The sequence below is a fragment of the Enoplosus armatus genome, chromosome 12 (assembly GCF_043641665.1).
Source record: "Enoplosus armatus isolate fEnoArm2 chromosome 12, fEnoArm2.hap1, whole genome shotgun sequence".
NCBI lineage: Eukaryota > Metazoa > Chordata > Actinopteri > Centrarchiformes > Enoplosidae > Enoplosus > Enoplosus armatus.
Window position 1 is genome coordinate 9,031,913 of NC_092191.1, and position 17,846 is coordinate 9,049,758.

Genomic DNA, 17,846 nt, shown 5'->3' on the forward strand with positions numbered 1-17,846 from the left:
ACAGTTTTCCATTTGGAAGTGAGGAGAAAGACAAACCTCACTCTGAGTGGACAGCTTCAATGTTTGCTTGAGCAAGGCACTGGACATCAGACTACAGTAGTAGAGCTGCTCAGTGGACAGGAGATGCTGATGATGATGATGATGATGATGATGATGATGATGATGGTTTTTTCTCATCAGTTCCCAGGTGTGAGTTGAAACTGTGAAACTGGGTGTGAAGAGGAATGATGCAAGAAAAAGGGGATGGCTGCTCGGTTGACTCTCACATCACTCTAGCTGCTAAAAGACATCCACACACACATTCACACTCACACACACACACACACACACACACACACACTCCTATGGACACAATACAATGTCTTACGTCCTTGACAAAATGAAGGAATGTCAAAAGACAGCTCATCGGTCTCTTCCGCCTTTGAAAATCCTGGAGAGGATTACCATCAATATCACATGAAGATGGGCAATCAGCCATGCCTGACTGCCTCTCTCTTCAGCCCCGCGGCTCCTGCAGCTCTGTCGTCATCCATGAGCGCAATCACATTGTAAATGCACATAATCAAAGAGGTAAACAAGGTGATTCTCTGACGCAGGCCTCAATCTCTGATCTTTGATTTTCTTTCTTCAATAAGTGCATTTTGACGACATTGGGAAAATGTCACCTGTAATCTGAATGGCGTTAAATGTAATAGGTAGTCAAACCATCAAGTGGGTCACAGTTAAAGGCTGTAATCTTCTTAAATGTTTACATGATTAACTCACCTATGTAAAGTGCAACATAATGAGACGGTTATTCCATCTAAAATGGTAGCAAATTAGTCTTTAAAACAATAAATGTGAAAGAAGTTCATTATATAAGAGTTGTTTTTCCAAGACAGAAAAAAAAGAGTGCAGGAGATCACAGGCAAGAGAATGAAGCTTTAATAGTTTTATTTTCTCTGCCTTTATCAGAGTACTGCTTTGCAACTCTCTTCACTCTTCTGCTGAAATCAAATGAGAGTCATTGTCATGCTCCCTGCCCAGTCCCTGCTGATATGTGAATTTGCCTGTGTTGTCTTTAACCAGATCTGGGCCCAGTACTCCTTCAGGATGTAAGCTCCAGGATTCAGAATGACCCCCCCCCCCCCCCCCCCCACACCTGCACCTGCAAACCTCCTTTTGCTTTTGGCTTTATTTTCACACTTTTTTCTGTCATTTTTAGACTAAATATTTAGGACTGATTCTAAATCCATATAATCATTATGATTACCTGGAGGAATTTGATTGTGGGGTTCAGTCCGGTTCCTGGTGGGTGGAGCCGGGTCATCAGGTCTGACTGTCTGCTATACTATTAAACTCCTTCTCTCCCCTGTATACTCTCCTTTTGCTTTGGTTATACTGTATTTGATTTGTTTAATGTACCATACAGCATCTTTATGTTTTATTATTACAATGACTGAGCAGCCTAAAGAAATACCTGATGATGTGTCCCCATCAGCCCTTCATCACATGAAATAATCATAACTGAGAAGGAAAACATGATTTATGATTCTATGTGGGGAGGCTTAAACAACCATGACTGTATTGACCTTTATTGTATCCTACATATAACACGGTGAAATATCACAGTCATAACAGTGTTTGGATGTTGAGGTACTGGATTTATGCTCTGTGTTTTAGTGCCCCCTTGTGGTTAATCCCAGAACATGCTCATGATGTCACTCAAACGCCAATATTTGTACAAAATCTACTCCACTCGACATGTTCCAGCTATTCACTGAAGCTATATATGAAGTTTGTACTGAGTGAAATATTCAACACCTTACTAACATCTTGAGAATGAGCACTTCAACTGCTGGTATTGAAATATCTCAGTTTTCAAAATGTATCTTGATGACTTTCCCCAGACCCACAGTGCTGTAACATATCCAAAATCCCTTTCACATGAGGACTTCTCTTAGACTCTCTGAAATCTAATGTTAAGTATAAATTATTTTTTGAATATCTTTCTAGCTAATATTTCAGGGAAATGGACAATTGAAATGGGACAGGAGATGTTTCTCTACATATAAGACAAGTTCAAGTTGTTCACAGTTGTATCACCATATGACATTCAACCCAGCCTTTTGAGCCATAAATTAAGTGAAAAATGTATCCAGAGCTGTAGAGTAATGAATCTGTGGAGATTGTAACAGTGCATCTTGTGGACTTTTATTCAGCAGTGGTAAAATGGCTTTTCAACACTGTAAAATGCACCAAATTAAAACACAAATCCAGTATGTTTTATTATTATCGTCTTGATTTGATGAGTAATACGCTCTTTCAAAAGCAAATAAATATCACAAACAAAACCCATACTCTTGTTCAGAGCTTCATATAATTCCATATAGAACTATACACCTGTGTATGAGTCCTCCAACTGTAAATTAATTACTGTCAATAGGAATTCCTGCTTTAGCTTTTTTCTCTGGTTGTTCATTCACATCCGTCCACGTTTCGTTCATGCTCGTGCCCCTTCAGGTGTTACTCCAGAGGAAGGCCTTGTTGTCCAACACACTCGCCAGTTTATGGTTGAAGGGCTGGTGAAAGTCCCAGAGGAGGTCTCTGGTGGCTGGAAGCATAGGACCCAGGTTCCTGTCTGCTGCCCGCCGGGTGTTAGACATGGGCCGCTTGGTCAGTGCAGCCTCCACCTGCTCCGACAGAGGACCTGCAGGGAGAATGGGAGGTTGAAGTCCTGATATTTAAAATGCTTCAATGTACAAAGAGCATGTTACTGTAGCTTTTTGGATACTTACCAACACTCAGAAAATTATAAACTTTCTTGATCGTCACTTTAAGGTTAGCTGCATAGTCCTCTAGTCGAAGAATTAGAATCTGCTCCGTGTGGAAAACTGTCAGCCAGTCAAGTAAGAAGACAACGTACATCCCCAAATTTAGCCTCACCTGTGGGTTAAAGTGAAATCAAGTCAACGTCATCTCTCTCTTGTTCTGAGACCGTTTCGTCAATTGTTCTTTCCAAGGTGAGAAGTGAGCTTTGAATCTCTCAATTAAACATGAACCTTAAAGCGTCCTTAAAGAGTCCTGTGGTGAGAATATTTTATCAAAGTCAACAGCAGACATACAGGTGGTAGACAAAATAATGTAAACAATGCATAGAAATCGACTTTCTATGCATTGTTTCGAAGGATAAAGCTGCAATTCTTTATTTTTAATTGACAACAAATCCACTGAAAAGACAAAAAACAATGAACTGATTATACTAACAAGGATTGTATGTGTATCCAAAGCCTGATATAGCTTGTACCTCTGTGCCATAGAGCTCCATCATTGTCAAACAACTATGGAAAATGAGCCACGCTGTGACATGTTCCTTCATTATGATGAACATGGGCACTGTAGTTTATTTTGAACAAGCCTCATTCTTTTACTATCCCTATTTTTACACTTTAAAGTAACTTAATCACAACAACAAACACTGTTACAATGATGGGTCAGCTATGAAAGAGCTCCACAATCAATACTTTGATATATGAGCTTTCAAAGCAACAACTAGCTCCAAAGAGAGCAAATTATTTGTGTCCAAATTACAGGTGAATCAATCAATAAAAAAACTGTTTTTCAGTGTAGTACCCAGGTACTACAACTTCAAAACTGATACATATAGAAACTGAGACTGTCATCTCCTGACTTGTATAAAAATATTATTTGATGTGCATGGATGTTTCAGGTCAGACCAGTCAAAAAAAAACACAAAACCAACAGGGGACATGATGACATGTGGGAAATGGGAAGAACAAAAACTGATAATTGTGAAGCAAATTAATGTGACCCACACTTGCAGCAGTAACTGTAGTAATACTTTTGTGAATTTAATGTCTGATTCCTTCATAAAGTCGTTAATTCCTTTTTTGTTGAATGGTAAAATTAAGAGCAAGACAGTTTTTTATGGAATCCAGATGCGCTGATACTATAAGTCCTTAAGATGGCACCACAGTACAACGCCACCCGCTGAAGACACTGTGCTGTGATTCTCAAGCACAGTGGCACAAACTATAACAGGTTTTGAAAGCCCTCATCTTCATCATGTAATCAGAAAGAACCTAATGGTGTTTTTCTGAATGTTTTTGTTAGCTTTGAGATGGATTCTGTGTCTGTTCCAATGGTTTCAGGTCGAGCTGATTGCTGCTTTTACTGTAGTAAATCCCAGAGGATAACGGTGCTGTCACACTACATGTTGTGATTAGGGGTGACAACCGACAGAGCTCATAACTCAGCTTACTCCTGCAGGAGCGCTGCCCGATAAGATAAATGCTGAAGGATCTGAAGGGACTATGGGCAGCTAGCTGGTAACATTTTTCGCTCTTCAGGGCAGTAAAATCCATTTACAACAACTTAGAGGTAGATATTCTCAAAGAAGAAATTATATGTTTGTTATTAGGTATAATTAAATATAGTTAGAAATGCTGTCATTATTCTAATGTAAATGAGAACACCGTTTCAGCTAACCGGCATGGCGTTGGAGAGGCTGGTGTTGTAGACACAGGATCGAAGTGACCTCTCAGAAAGGCAGGACTGAAATAACTGGACAGACTCTACGACCTTCTGATGGAAGTCCTCAGCTGACTTGTTGGCCATCTTAAAGTACAGGTAGTCAGAATAAAGCCTGGGAACAGAAAGAAACAGAGTTGTAAGCCAGTTGGAACTAAAAAAAGACATTTTGCTGGATGTACAATAGGAGCTATGATTTAAAACAAATTCTGCAACAATGACAAATTACAGGAAAATCCATCAGAAGCAAAATCCAAACCAAATTGTTTCACCAGAGAAAATCACATCTGTATCTACACAGGCAGATGTGTGGATGGATTTCTCTACAGTACCTCTCTACTGGATCTCTAAGCATGATGATGATTTTGGCACCGGGCTGGACTGTATGGATGAAGTCCTGGACTAGGAACGGGGGCTCTGTCTCCTCCCTGTCTCCTTGAAGATAGCTCCAGGCTTGGTTGTCCCACATAGTGGATGCACTGGCTTCACCTGTCAAGACATTGACAGTCTTAGCATCACCTCGGGAAACAACAGTTCATTTAAAATGCAGCAGTAGCGCAGACGCTCAAGCATAATAATGCAGCGACTTGTGGGAAATCCACAGAAAACAAGCAAGGCCTGACAGTAAAGGAAAGGGAGACAAAAGAGACCTGTAATTTGACTCATGGTCAGAATCCAATTGTTTCGCTGCTCAAAGGCCTTCAGAAAATACCAAATGAAAACTATAAAGGCAAGGGATTCTTCCATCTGATGCACAATAGACACTAACAATACCAAATCATACCCACCCACGCACACACAAACACTTCCACATGTGTTCACCTGTTATGAGCTGGAGTGCGCGGTGGTCTCCAGATGAATTTCCACTGATTTCTTCTTGGATGTTGTGGGCTGCCAAGTCAAACAGATCCAGGTAATCTTCCACAGGAAAACTTTCCTGGAAGCCATCTTTGAAACGGATATAACCTGCACCCCGAGGCATGCCAACACAACACTCATTATACACTCTTTCATAGATTTCTTCACCATAAAGTTCATTTAATGGATTGTCTACGCTCTGAATCAGGTTGAACCAGTTTAAAAAATGCAAAAGCTTTAGTTACTGGAGAATAATCAGAAATGTTTTAGTCTACCTGCACATAAAAAGAATTTGACTACTCACGAACACAGACAAACAGGCAGAGACAGAAACATAGTGCGATAGTTTTACAACGCATTATTTTTACACATTTCTTTTTTTTAATTTACATATGCTGATTCATGCACAGCACTTCCTGCAAGAGGCTCACAATAAAAGAAGCTGTAGATGGTCTCTAGTGGTGGTAGGTTAGTTTTCTAGTTTACATTTGGACATTTTTATACTGCTGAATTAGAGTTTATTGTTATAAAGTGGTCTTTTGATTTGATTTGATTGATTGTCTGATTCAGAATTCAATGTTTCCAATTTAAATTGTGTCTAGTAAAAAAACACATAATTTTCATTTCTTCATTTAGGCTCAAACCTTTGCCAAAATCATCAAAACATTCAGAGACAGAATGGCTCTCCTCATGACTTACCGAAGCGCTTCCTGGTCCACCAGTGTGGCTCCTTCATCGTGTTGAACTTGACCTCTGGATGCAGCAGCAGCCTGTGGAACAAGTCCGTTGTGCCGCACTTTGGTTGGCCGATGATGTAGAAGAACGGCAAGCAGCGAAGGCGAAACAGTCTGCCGTTTCTGTAGTATAAGTGCTGGTGAAAGTTTGTCCTCAGGTGGTCGCACACAGTCTTGAAGCTCTTTGAGCGCAGAGTGAAGAGGTTCCTCGTGTACGGATCAGTGCTGGAGAACTCCTCATACCAACAAGGGCTCTTGATGCCAGGCAAGAAGTGGCGAGGAATTACAGAGAACAACTGCAGAGAGGAACAAAGCGACATTAGGCAATAGAGAGGGTGGACAAAATAAAAGGAACACTGTATAATACAGTGAAGCCCTTTGGTAGATCAAGATTTGGAGGATATTATGTTCCATTTTTGTTGAAACTGTCAGAGGTAACATTTGTTATTCTAGTGAAGGTTGCAGCTTGTGGTGGTGTTACAGCAGAAGTCCTTCCACAATGAACTCCTTCAGTATCTGTGGGCTTCAAAAGTGGAGAAAAACAGCTTTTTTCACCTTGAATTCATGTCATTTATACTGTACGCCAACACTTATGACTTAAAAAGTATCAAAAACATCCATAGGTTAGGGCCGCACGGCATGATTTCCAAGCTTTGCAAGTGATACATCACCTTCAGTATTTGGCCATTTTGTGCAACTGTAAGTTGCATTATGTTAGATATTCATATGTCTAATACTGACACATACCACTAATTGGTATTCGACTTACTGTCTCACTTGTGTTGCTACGTCTGTAACTGTGATTTGCAGTGTACCTGTCAGAACTGCTGATGCCTCAGCCATAAACGCAGCCAAATGGTGCAGGGTAACGTGGAAAAGTATGATGAGAACATACACTAAACACACCAAAACAGAATTACAGTACATTAGCAGGTAGTAACTGCAGTCAGCTGGCGACACACAGCGAGACATGTAACCTCATATTTACTTAACAGCCCTACAAACATTACGTTGAATCAACACCTCTGTCAGTCTCCACAAACACTGGTTATTATGAGCTTCACCAAACAGGGTTTTACTGTAGGGTTGATTGTAAGGTGTTTGTTATTTGTCAGTCTCCTACAATTCACTTTTGTCAACAAAAAATAAAGCAATCATAGTGGTCACTTATTACAATTTTCCAGTGTAGACTGAATTATCATTTGTCAGCATGTGTTTTGTCATTGTCGGTGAATACACTGCATAATTGCAGCCTGCAATTACAACAAAAACAGCCTTTATTTTAGTTGGTCTACTGATGTACAACAGACTGTTTTTCCACAGACTTACATGTGAGTCCGTTTCAATTACATCATTTTTATCAGGCACCTTCCTGGGCAAGTATTCTAGTTTGGAGCCGATGATCTTAGCCAGCAGTTTCATGTCTATTAAATTCTTTCCAGAGGAAACTTCAGCTGCTGCTGCTGCTGCTGCTGCTGCACTGGTCGGGACGACCACAGGTCTGAGCTGATAGGGTGAGGGGGTGAACAAAAGTCCTTTCTTGTCCCACGTCAGGATGTAGGAAGCCATGATGAGGAACGTCAGTGTCAAGCCCATCAGGAAGCTAACCACTTTGACTTTTGAGATGCTCCGCAGGTTAGTCAGTGACAACAGGGGAACCCACTTGACATCCAGATTTTCAGGCACATTGGTGTGACTGAGGTCAAAACATTTCTGGCTGACAGGTCCTTTCCCACAGTTCTCAGCCATGGGCAAGCTGTGGAGACTGTAACTGTGGTCCGTTTGGGTGTTGCTCCCATATTTGCAGTCTGATAGTGACATAATGACATAGAAGCAGAGTAGGCATGTAGAAAGAAGAGCCGGGAAATTATTCTCTCCTAAAAAAAAGTTCAAGCTTCGCCTACAGGATGTTGTGTATCCTTATGTGTCCATTCATCATGCAGGTCATCATTTGTCTTCATTCCTTACATGCTCCCCTGTCTTCAGCAGGGTCTCCTGTAAATCAGAAACAGTTGTTAAAACACATGGCTTTCTTTTTTATGTATGACTTCAGTTTTCTTTTCACCAAAAGTGCAGCAGTGTAGTTTCCTTTGAAGTATTTCAGTCATCTCACATAATTCCAAGAAAGGTGGTGGGACCATTTTTAATATTAGGGTATTTGAGGGAGCTTTATTCCCTCTCTGGGGCATCAGTATGTGAATTTAAAGCTATACTCCCTTCTATAGCCCAAGTCACCTCAAAAACGTTTGAGGTTGGCTGCAGAGTGTGTGTGGTCTGCTGGATGCAGATCCCTTGCTTTATGATGAGGGCTATACAGCACATGCAAAGACAAGTTCTCCTGAGAGACTTTCAAGGTCAGAAAAATAGTTACTCTGTAATTCAAAACTAAAAACACACGATTATTCTCTGTGAGCTAAAAGCACGCTGAGAGCTCTGTTTTGTTAACCTGGGAATTTTATTTTCGAGATCAAGGTTTTTCACGGAGAGAACCAAGTGAGGTATTGATACAGGTGGACACGCAGTGTGGCAAGTGCATGCATTTTGTTTTCTTTTGCTGCCGCATGAATAATAAGAAAGTAGACATTATTATTTTTGGGGTCCAGTGCTAATAAATCCCAGACATCGAAGTGTAAAACGTTTTTAAAACACTTCTCTGACACTTCCTTTGCTAGTAATTGTTTTCTTTTGTTGCAGAGTTTGTAAGATTTAACAAGCCCACTGGACCAGGCAATGAAATCCTGCACCAGTTCTAGTGAACTTCAAGGAGCATTCTCTAATATCGAATGTGTTTTTTCTTGCTGCACAACAGAGGTCTGTTAAAGTGCAGCCACAAAAGCATGCTGTGACTCAACATGTTCACACTTACATCATTAAAGGTACAAATGTAGCTTCTAGAGAAAGGCCCCTCCTCCTCAGGCAACTCAGACAACATCATTTGATTTTGTTCCATGAAAGTAATGAAACCAATCAGCTCACAACCATTTACTTATTGCACAAATAGTACAGCCACCCACAGAAGTGATTGGCCGGTTGCCATCGTAACTTTAGGGCAAGCCTATCCTTTAGCCTCCTGTAGCTGTCACTGAGATCAGATTCTTAAACTATTAGACAATGCTGTGAACTAGATACAAGCCTGAGGAGGTTTTCAGAGGTTATTGGCTGTGTTGAGAGAGAGTGGCTCTGAGATAGAAGGTCCAAAACTCAAATGTTCACCTCCTAAATACTGAAACCTCACAGGCTTTTTTGACGTCAAAGTGTAATTGCATGAGTGCAATAGGGCGCAAAGACTTGATAACATGAGGAGGAGACAACACTTTGTTTAAATGAAAATGTTACAGGTCAAAGGGAGTTTTGCTGTAAATGTTCGGTTTATATGCAGAATAGTCGTAATGTTGTCAGAGCCATTCAACTTAAAGAGGCCCTCCACCAATTTTACACATCAAGTTCAGTTTATTCATCTTGAGGACTGCGACTCAGCCTGTGAAAACAGTCGAATCATGTCGGAGGGAGCTTTCCAAGGCTGGAAGAAATAACCTGGATGATGTCATCAGGGTTATCTCAACCTGGCCGTGGAGTTTCAAAGACATCTGCATTCAGGCAGAGAGAGTCTAATGAAAGACACTGTCAAGTTGCATTATGGGAAGAGTAGGATCCAGTGGTTTTGAAGCTTGCTGCATACTAAGGACTAAAAGTATATCTGGACCTCTGCTGCTTCGATTTTGATTACTTTTTTTTTATCCTGTCGAATCCCCAAACTTTATGAAAGGGCAAAACTCGCTTAAGGCATTTTCAAAAATCATGATCAAGTCATTGTAGGATACTCAACTGACACAAAGTGCTCGCTTGTCACCTGTGTACATGTAAATTTGTTCTAGCCAGCTCCTTCCATGTGTTGTTTTTTTATGCTCACAGCCTTCCCCTCATCTCTGTTTTAATGTTGCTATAAAAGCTATAGATTGTGGTTTACTCAAGCAAAGTTTGCATCAGTGTGGACTTGCTGAATGGGTGCATAAAGGTATATTGTTTTTATACATGTTTATGATGTGTAAAGCCCTTTCTAGCTGTGTTTGAAAGGAATAGTGTCAATGAATGCTACTTGAATGCTACTGTTCTCACGTCTCATTTTCTTCATGTCTCTGCATACCTTTATTTCTACAAATGCAGGTAATTCTTTCTCTGTTGTCTTGTAACTATCAATCTATTATTCCCATTAAAGATTTATGTCCAGTTCGAGCAAATATTCAAAGTGTGAGAGAAGAGAGAGATTTGGAAATGTGACAGAGCATAAAGAGGACAGTGAGAGTCAAGGGTAAAGCGCGCAGTGGAAAAAGCAAAGCAGCAGAGATGAGAAAAACAGTGTGAGAAAGAGCAGGAAAGACAGCCTTTAGACCTCTTTGGTCTAAAAATCAATCTGTGACGGGAAACAAACAGCAGGTGGGATTGACTGAGGTGAACCCCCCCCGATCAAAATCCTGCTGACTCAAAATAAAAACCTGCATTCATCATTACATTAGATGCATTTGTTGTCCTAAGAGCACAAAATGTCGTGACTGATCTGGTATCAAGGCCAGAATGAGATATTACTCATGTTGTTGGTGCTATGGGTTGTTTACACTGTGAATCTGTCAGATTATCTGGAATCTTGCAGACTCAAGGCTGCTTTTTCTGAATAGGCAAGCCTTGATGTAATTTCACCCTCACAAAGCACAGAAAATATAAACTACATACATCTAAAATATACACAACTACTTTCTTTGCTGTGTAGTGTGTTGTGTTCCTTTCTTCTCTTATACAGCTACTGTACTGGCAATATCTTTCTCTTCTGTATTTTCCATATTCTGTATTACTCTACATTCTCCAAGATTGCAATACCAATAGTTAAGACTGGACACAGTTCTGTATTGAACGAAATTGTTCAGAAGCAAAGATCTGATGTCTGGAATTTGCATAAATATAAGTGGAATTCATTGTGAAATGTGAAAGATGGAATTCTTTATTTTTCTGTAAACATAATAACTATTCTTGTAAGACACCAGTGTGTAATCTGTTAAACATTTCTTTGGGTTTACATACGAGTTGATCATGATCATGAGCAAACACAAAAAAAAGACTAAAAGTCTACAGCGATGACAAGGCAAAGCTAAATGCTAACATCAGCATGCTAACATGCTCACAATGACAATGCTAACATGCTGATGCGAAGCAAGTATAATATTGTTGTGCTTATATCTTAATTCCATGTGCTAGCATGCTAACATTTGCTAATTAGCACAAAACACAATGTACAGCCGAGGCTAATGGGAATGTCATTCATTTTTCAGGTATTTGGTCATAAACCAAAGTATTGGACAAATTAAATTTTTGATCTGATGATGGCGCTAAATGAAAAGCCAAAGGATGCTATTTCTTTAAACCCCACTAATAGTGAGGCCGAAGGATGGTGATTTAGGTTAGACAGTCTGTCCAATACTTTGGACCAAATCAACATATCACAACAACTACAAGCTGGATTTTTTGATGGCTTGAATATTGATGGTCCGTAGATCATTAATCCTGATCTGTTTGATGAGCCAATGACGTTTCCGTCAGGCCAGAATTTCCCATTTGTAGAAAATTAATTTCAAAACAAAATGGGCAGATTGCCGTGGAATTCATAGAGCACAGCCATACTCCCACAGGATTAACTTTTTTCAATTTTGGACACTGAGTATTCCTCTTTCCCCATCCTCAGGTCAAAACATCAACTTTGCTCAAGATATCCCATGAAATAATGGGCAGATTGCCATTAAATTTGTTGAATCTCACGAACCATAAATGTCAGTACAAACTGCCAGTGCATGTAGCTGGTATTGAGAAAATTCACTGAATAAGTGAAAGCTTTGACCTGTTGGTGGCGCTAGAGGAAAAGTCATAAGATCACCAAAGTCAAGAGAATTGATCCTCTAGGGACCTTCAATATCTGGAGCAAATTTCATGATAATCCATCCAATAGTTGTCCAGATATTTCACTCCACAGATGTTGACTGCATGGTTGAGACAATCTATGAAGAGGGCTCATAATTGTCTCTCTGCCACAGTGACATCTTTGATAGGGATGCCAAAGATGGACATTTTCAAATCCTACACAAAGTGGCTTTAATTATCATGTCTTTAGCAGACATAAATGTATTTTGCAGAATAGGCCACATTCAAGAACTGTAAATGAGAAAATGAGTTTCTTTAGTCTTAAGAAGATTCGTCTTTACCCTCTGCCTGGATATTGACGCTCACAAAAGCTATGAAAAACCTTCTTCACGCATTTGCAATAACAATATGTTCAGCTGTGATAAAGGTCCATCGTATCGGTAGCTTGTGGCTCTTACATGGATAAACCATGAAGCTCATTATTTTTAATTAGGCTCAGCTGTACAGATTCCAGTGTCAAATTTGCAAATTCAATTTTGCGCAGCTGATAAATAATATATTATATCAATTACTACTTTCAAACTACAGGCCTATGTCTTATTCCTACTCTGAGCTTCCTAACAGTGTATGAAAACTTGATTGCATTTATTATGACAGTTCAAGCTCTCACATACACATTTATGCACACTTGATGCACTCGTACACACATAGGCATGCTTTTTACGCACTGCCTCCCTGTCTTGCACCCTCTCATTTATCCCTCTCTATCTACCCTTCGTGACAAAATGATGCCAATCAGCCTCAACCCATTCTGTGCTGCCAAGATACCAATTTAACAGGAAATGAAAATCAGCATCCCCACAGAGCTCTTCCAGAGATAACATGATGCATGCTGTATGCAGGTGTACAGCTACGTTGAGCATTAACATTATGAAATCTTAGCATGTAATAGAGCTTCTACAAATGCCTTGAGGGGATCCACTGTGACTGCAAAATCAGTTAAAGAGAGAAGACAATCAGTTCCAAGAGCCAGCACTCAGAACACGCACATATTCTCGCCTCTCCTGAAACATGTTTTAATCATGTCTTCATGTTTATAACTGTGTAAACACAGCCTGACCTTGTACAGTACACTCTGTGACTGGGACTTGGCTGAATCCCAGCACTGGGAAATGGGAGGCACAAGAGAAACCAATGCCACAAAAGGAAATAAGACTGCCTCCCTGTTGATGGGGAAGTCAAACAAAGACTGATGGGATACCAAACTGCGGCAATAATAAAGTTTCTGTATGTGGATGACAAAGAAATCAAAAATAATTTGAAGGACAGAAAACAATTACTCCCTCCTGAGAGCTACTCAAGGATCAGGTTTTTTTTTTTGCGATCTCTGGTCCTTTTCACAATCAGATTATGGATGAAATCTTGGCAGGAAATCTAACAGCTCCCTTAGAGCACAAATATCTCAGGAAGTGGCCTTCATCCGTCTCATGATGCTGGACTAGTCCTGCCTTTCCTTTTCACGTCCCACTAAGAGAAAAGATGATTTTCTGTCTCTGCAGAATGATGTTTGCCTTCACAGGAATCTGACTCCTTAATCTGTTAAATAAACAGGCTGTTGAAGCAACAGTACAGTTTAAACAAAACAGACGCGTGCTAAGAAAAGCTCTAGAAATATTAAACCTCATGTTTAACAGTGGTGTCTGTCTTGATTAGCCAGGTCACCACAGCCCACCTTGACATCTGGCGTGCAGATGTGGTCCTCAGCTAAAATGTATATTTGTGCATGCAAGTAAGTGTATACATTTGCATGTGTATGTTTTTCTAATAGCTACAGGTTGTTTGCTTTAGCAGCGCTTTAAAACCAATGTGACATTAATAACAAGCAGAGAATGTCTGAAACGTTTGTCCTGCTGTTTAATGAGTGTGAGTGAGAAGGAATGGGCAGTTCTGAAGACAAGAGGTGGATCTGAGGTCAGCCTGGGCGAGCAGTGCAGCCTTAGTCACTTAAAGGGTAATTCCAGTTATTACAACTCGGGTCATATTTTCAGAGCTCTGGCCATTGCTTCTATCGGTTATTGTGCTCACCAAGTGATTGCTGAGATCTGGGACACACACAGCATCAAAGTCCGACACGGCAAGAAATCAAATCATCCGACAGGTCCTAAATAGTTTTCACATCTTATCTAAAGAACTTTTTCTTTGGAGTTGAAACCTACAGTGAGTGTATGTAAAAAAATGTCAAAAATGGTAAAAGTGATAAACTGTAATGTTTAGGACAGGCTAACCTTTGATTTGTTAAAAATCTGTCAGGTCATCTGGCCGCTTGTGTTTCTTGCTTCATCTGTGTTCCCACATCTCAGTAATTAACTTGGTGAGTATAAAGTATGAAATATATTTCATTTAATTTTGTTATTTATAGGCTAATTTATTCGTGTCAAGAGCATCTGACCACAGTGGACTTGCATCTGTCAGGACTAAATGGTTTTACACAGGATCAAAGAAAACTGTTCTGAATATAGATTACTGAATGCCTGATTTAGCTTATTGATTTTTGTTGAAGATGCCAGTCTAAAATGGCAAAAAAGCAGCATGTATTTATTCTTTGTTGTTGCTCAAAGATGATGAGCCACGGTAAAATAAGCCAGTTACATCTGTGGATCTCCCTGATCATGTTCTTCCCACTGATGAACCTAATCAATGGACTGAAAGTGGCAAAAGCTTGGCTGGGGCATTGGTTAGCAACCAAAGCTTGATGCTCTCCTCAGACCTGACACATGTATCTTCTTGAACTGCAACCAGGAGTGCATTTGGCTGCAGATTATGCTGATGGAAAACGCTTGAAGACAGAACCTGTCAGCGTTGTTCAACTGCCGCTGCTTTTGATTGTGTGTGACGACCTACGACTGTAAATCCTGTTGGCACACACAAAACATTGCCATATGACATGTAGCAACTTGATTGCACTTGCTGGGTTTCTTTATCAACCCTCATGAGTCAAAAGCTGTTCACACACTCAATATGCATCTGAAAGGCATAAAAGGTCAAAGTAAAAAACTCATACGAGTGGAAAAAGAGTAATTAAACAAATGTAAACCTTTATAATTGGACTGTAATTACGCTGCATCATGAACATAATAATTATATCTTATGAATCACTCGTGCCTTATGTGCCTATGTTTCACTTTGCCTGATCCCATGTTGCAATACTTTTATACATTAGGGAAAATGTTTGTCTTGGCCGGTGACTCAGACTGGATCTCATTCAAGGCTGCAGCACGTATGTAGCTAATTTACGACATTTTTGATTTGTTGCATTTCTTGAACTTTTACTGTTGATTTTAAGCCATTTGAGGGTCAAATCTTACCTTAGATTGCAGTCAGTGTTTAAATAGTAAAGTTTAAATGTTGGCTAAAGTGTTATAGAATTGTTAAAACTTCAGAATAACCTTCGTTTCTAAAGCAGTATGAGTCATAATGGCCTGAGAACTCACACTACAGTGCGAATCAACATATTATGTACTGACCATGTTCATTAAGTGCGTCAGAATGGATACATTAAATTGAGTAATTTTACCACACATTTCTTCTTCTTTCTTGTTGTGATACATGCAAATTCAACCAAACAGCTTGATCTTAAAGGACACAAAATGACGTATCAAACATCAACTGCAGTGAAGGAGAACGATTGCGTTATAACTGCAGAAAATATGATATTCAACCAACACATCATCGGGTTGAAAAGAAAAACAAACGAAGCGAAAAACATCATTCACCAGGAAAATTATTCAACAGCAGGACAGCTCAAGCAGAACAACAAGGGAGTGACAGATGCAGATAAAAGTTTGACTGCACTGAATCATCCTCTCTAAAACAGATTTCATGTCAGAAATAACGCCGAGCATTACTGAGGATTGTTGTCATCTGAAGTTAAAAACTACCAACTCTTGAAATAGAAACGCGGAGCTGTTGCCAGAACACTTAACCATCATGCAATCCTCCCACATTCCTAATGTGCTGAGTTACAGAATCCTTTTCTTCCATTTGGACCCCCAGAGTCCAGTCTAAACAATCTGATATGGTACAACTCTCTCACTCTCCCTCTCCCCTCTCATACTTTTAGCATTACCTAAGCCTTCCAACGTCAGCCCTTGCCAAAAGAAGCATGGCTTTGACATCTCAGCAGCTCCAGACATTTGTTCCACAAACTCGGGGGGCAACCTAAAACCTTCCTGCCCAGTGGACCAGACAGACTGAAGGGCTGGGTGCAGCAGCCGGAGTGTGGTTTGGCTTGGGTGTGTGCAGAGTTACGGGGCGTGGAGAGGTGCTACAAACTGACACTACGCCTATGTCGTCCTCACGCTCAGCTCCCACTTTCTCCCTCCAATTAACAATAAAATACAACTTTTGTGGTTTAGAAGCTGCACTGAGAGGAGGGTTTTTATCCAAAGGTCATCTGCCTACCTGTCAGGACCTCAGCTTTGCACCCTGAGTCCCTTTAATAGACTAGAATGGGGGGAAAGCAGGAGGGGGGAAATGAACTAAATGTCAAACAGTAACAGTGAGTGAATCAACAGATCTCGCCCCAGACTTCAAACCAAGCCCTGGCAATGAGCTGGAAAAAGAACACACAAGTCACTTCTTGGCTTGTTTGCTTGGGTGCATGAGAGAAACCGTTCAGACATAATGGAAGGAATTTAGCCAGGGGAAATCTGTCAGATGTAGGCAGAGAACACTCCGGTTTGTTGTGTTACAATAAACAGAATAATAATTACAAGATAAGCGCAAGACGTCGAGCATGTGTACAAATGTTTACAGCAGTTTATCTTTGCCTCATAACACAGTCATGTTTGCGGTTTGGTCTCCGGTAGACCAAGAGTCTTTTACCCCCCAGAGACATGACACAGAGATATCCTGCAGCTGTTCACTGAGGGAGAAAATGCAACCAGGAGGATGTTAGTTTAAAGCATTACAAAGTCTTACACACATAGTATCTCTTCGTGGGACTTTATCGCATTTTTGGACACACTGGTATGAATTTGTATGCAGTCTTTGTCTTTCTTAATGTTTCATTTATGTTTAGCCTGTTATTGGGTGTTGCTGCATATATAGGCAGCTATACTACTCTACTGATTATCACAACGTCTCCTTGGAGATTCATAAATTCATAAGAAAGTGGATATATTACAAAACAGGCAACTGTTTTTAGTATCAGGATAATTCACTTTTAAATAATTTAACAAAAACGACATTCGGCTAAGGAATAATCTGTAATTACAATTATTTTCTAATTGATTATCTTGTTGAACAAAGGTACTCACACTGGAGTTGAGTCGGTTTAATCCAGGCGCCTCTCGTGTAGCCGCTCACGAGCCATGATGACCACCAACCAAGGCCATTAACACGTCCTGACAGGTGTCCGCGCGAAACGTTGAGAGAAACAGATGTGAATGTGTCCTCAGCGCGAGCGGTGCTCATGTTGACAAACGCCGGCTGGGGTTTGTCGGGAAACGCGAGACTTTCCGGAGTCTCCATCGGACTGAGCTCCCCCCCGCGCGCACCAGAGAGTGAAGAGGAGAGAGAGAGGAGCGACGCAGGAAACACCGGCAGCAGAGCCAATCCTGTCTACATTTCAACCTTTTATTGCCTCGGTTTGACGCGCCGTTATGATGAATGGTACAGCACTTTAAATGCAAATCAATAGATGAAGACTGCTTCTGCCAGACTCCCTAAGGGGTCGCGGGTCTCCTATTGGTCGCTGTGAGGAGGTTTAACCGCAAAATACTTTTATTAAAAGTTATCCTAATCAGGGAAACGCTCAAA

The 17,846-nt window shown here is 40.5% G+C and overlaps 1 protein-coding gene across 1 annotated transcript; it reads right to left on the reverse strand.

The window, feature by feature from the left end:
- Positions 1–2,168: 2,168 nt before the first annotated feature.
- LOC139294267 (carbohydrate sulfotransferase 15-like) lies at positions 2,169–17,522 on the reverse strand. Its single transcript, XM_070916119.1, has 8 exons — positions 17,345–17,522; positions 7,452–8,117; positions 6,088–6,418; positions 5,353–5,496; positions 4,863–5,019; positions 4,489–4,645; positions 2,778–2,925; positions 2,169–2,689 (listed from the first exon to the last, which is right to left on the reverse strand). The coding sequence occupies exons 2-8, from the start codon at positions 7,941–7,943 to the stop codon at positions 2,499–2,501; spliced, it is 1,620 nt and encodes a 539-aa protein (XP_070772220.1). The 5' UTR covers positions 7,944–8,117; positions 17,345–17,522; the 3' UTR covers positions 2,169–2,498.
- Between the last annotated feature and the right edge of the window lie 324 nt (positions 17,523–17,846).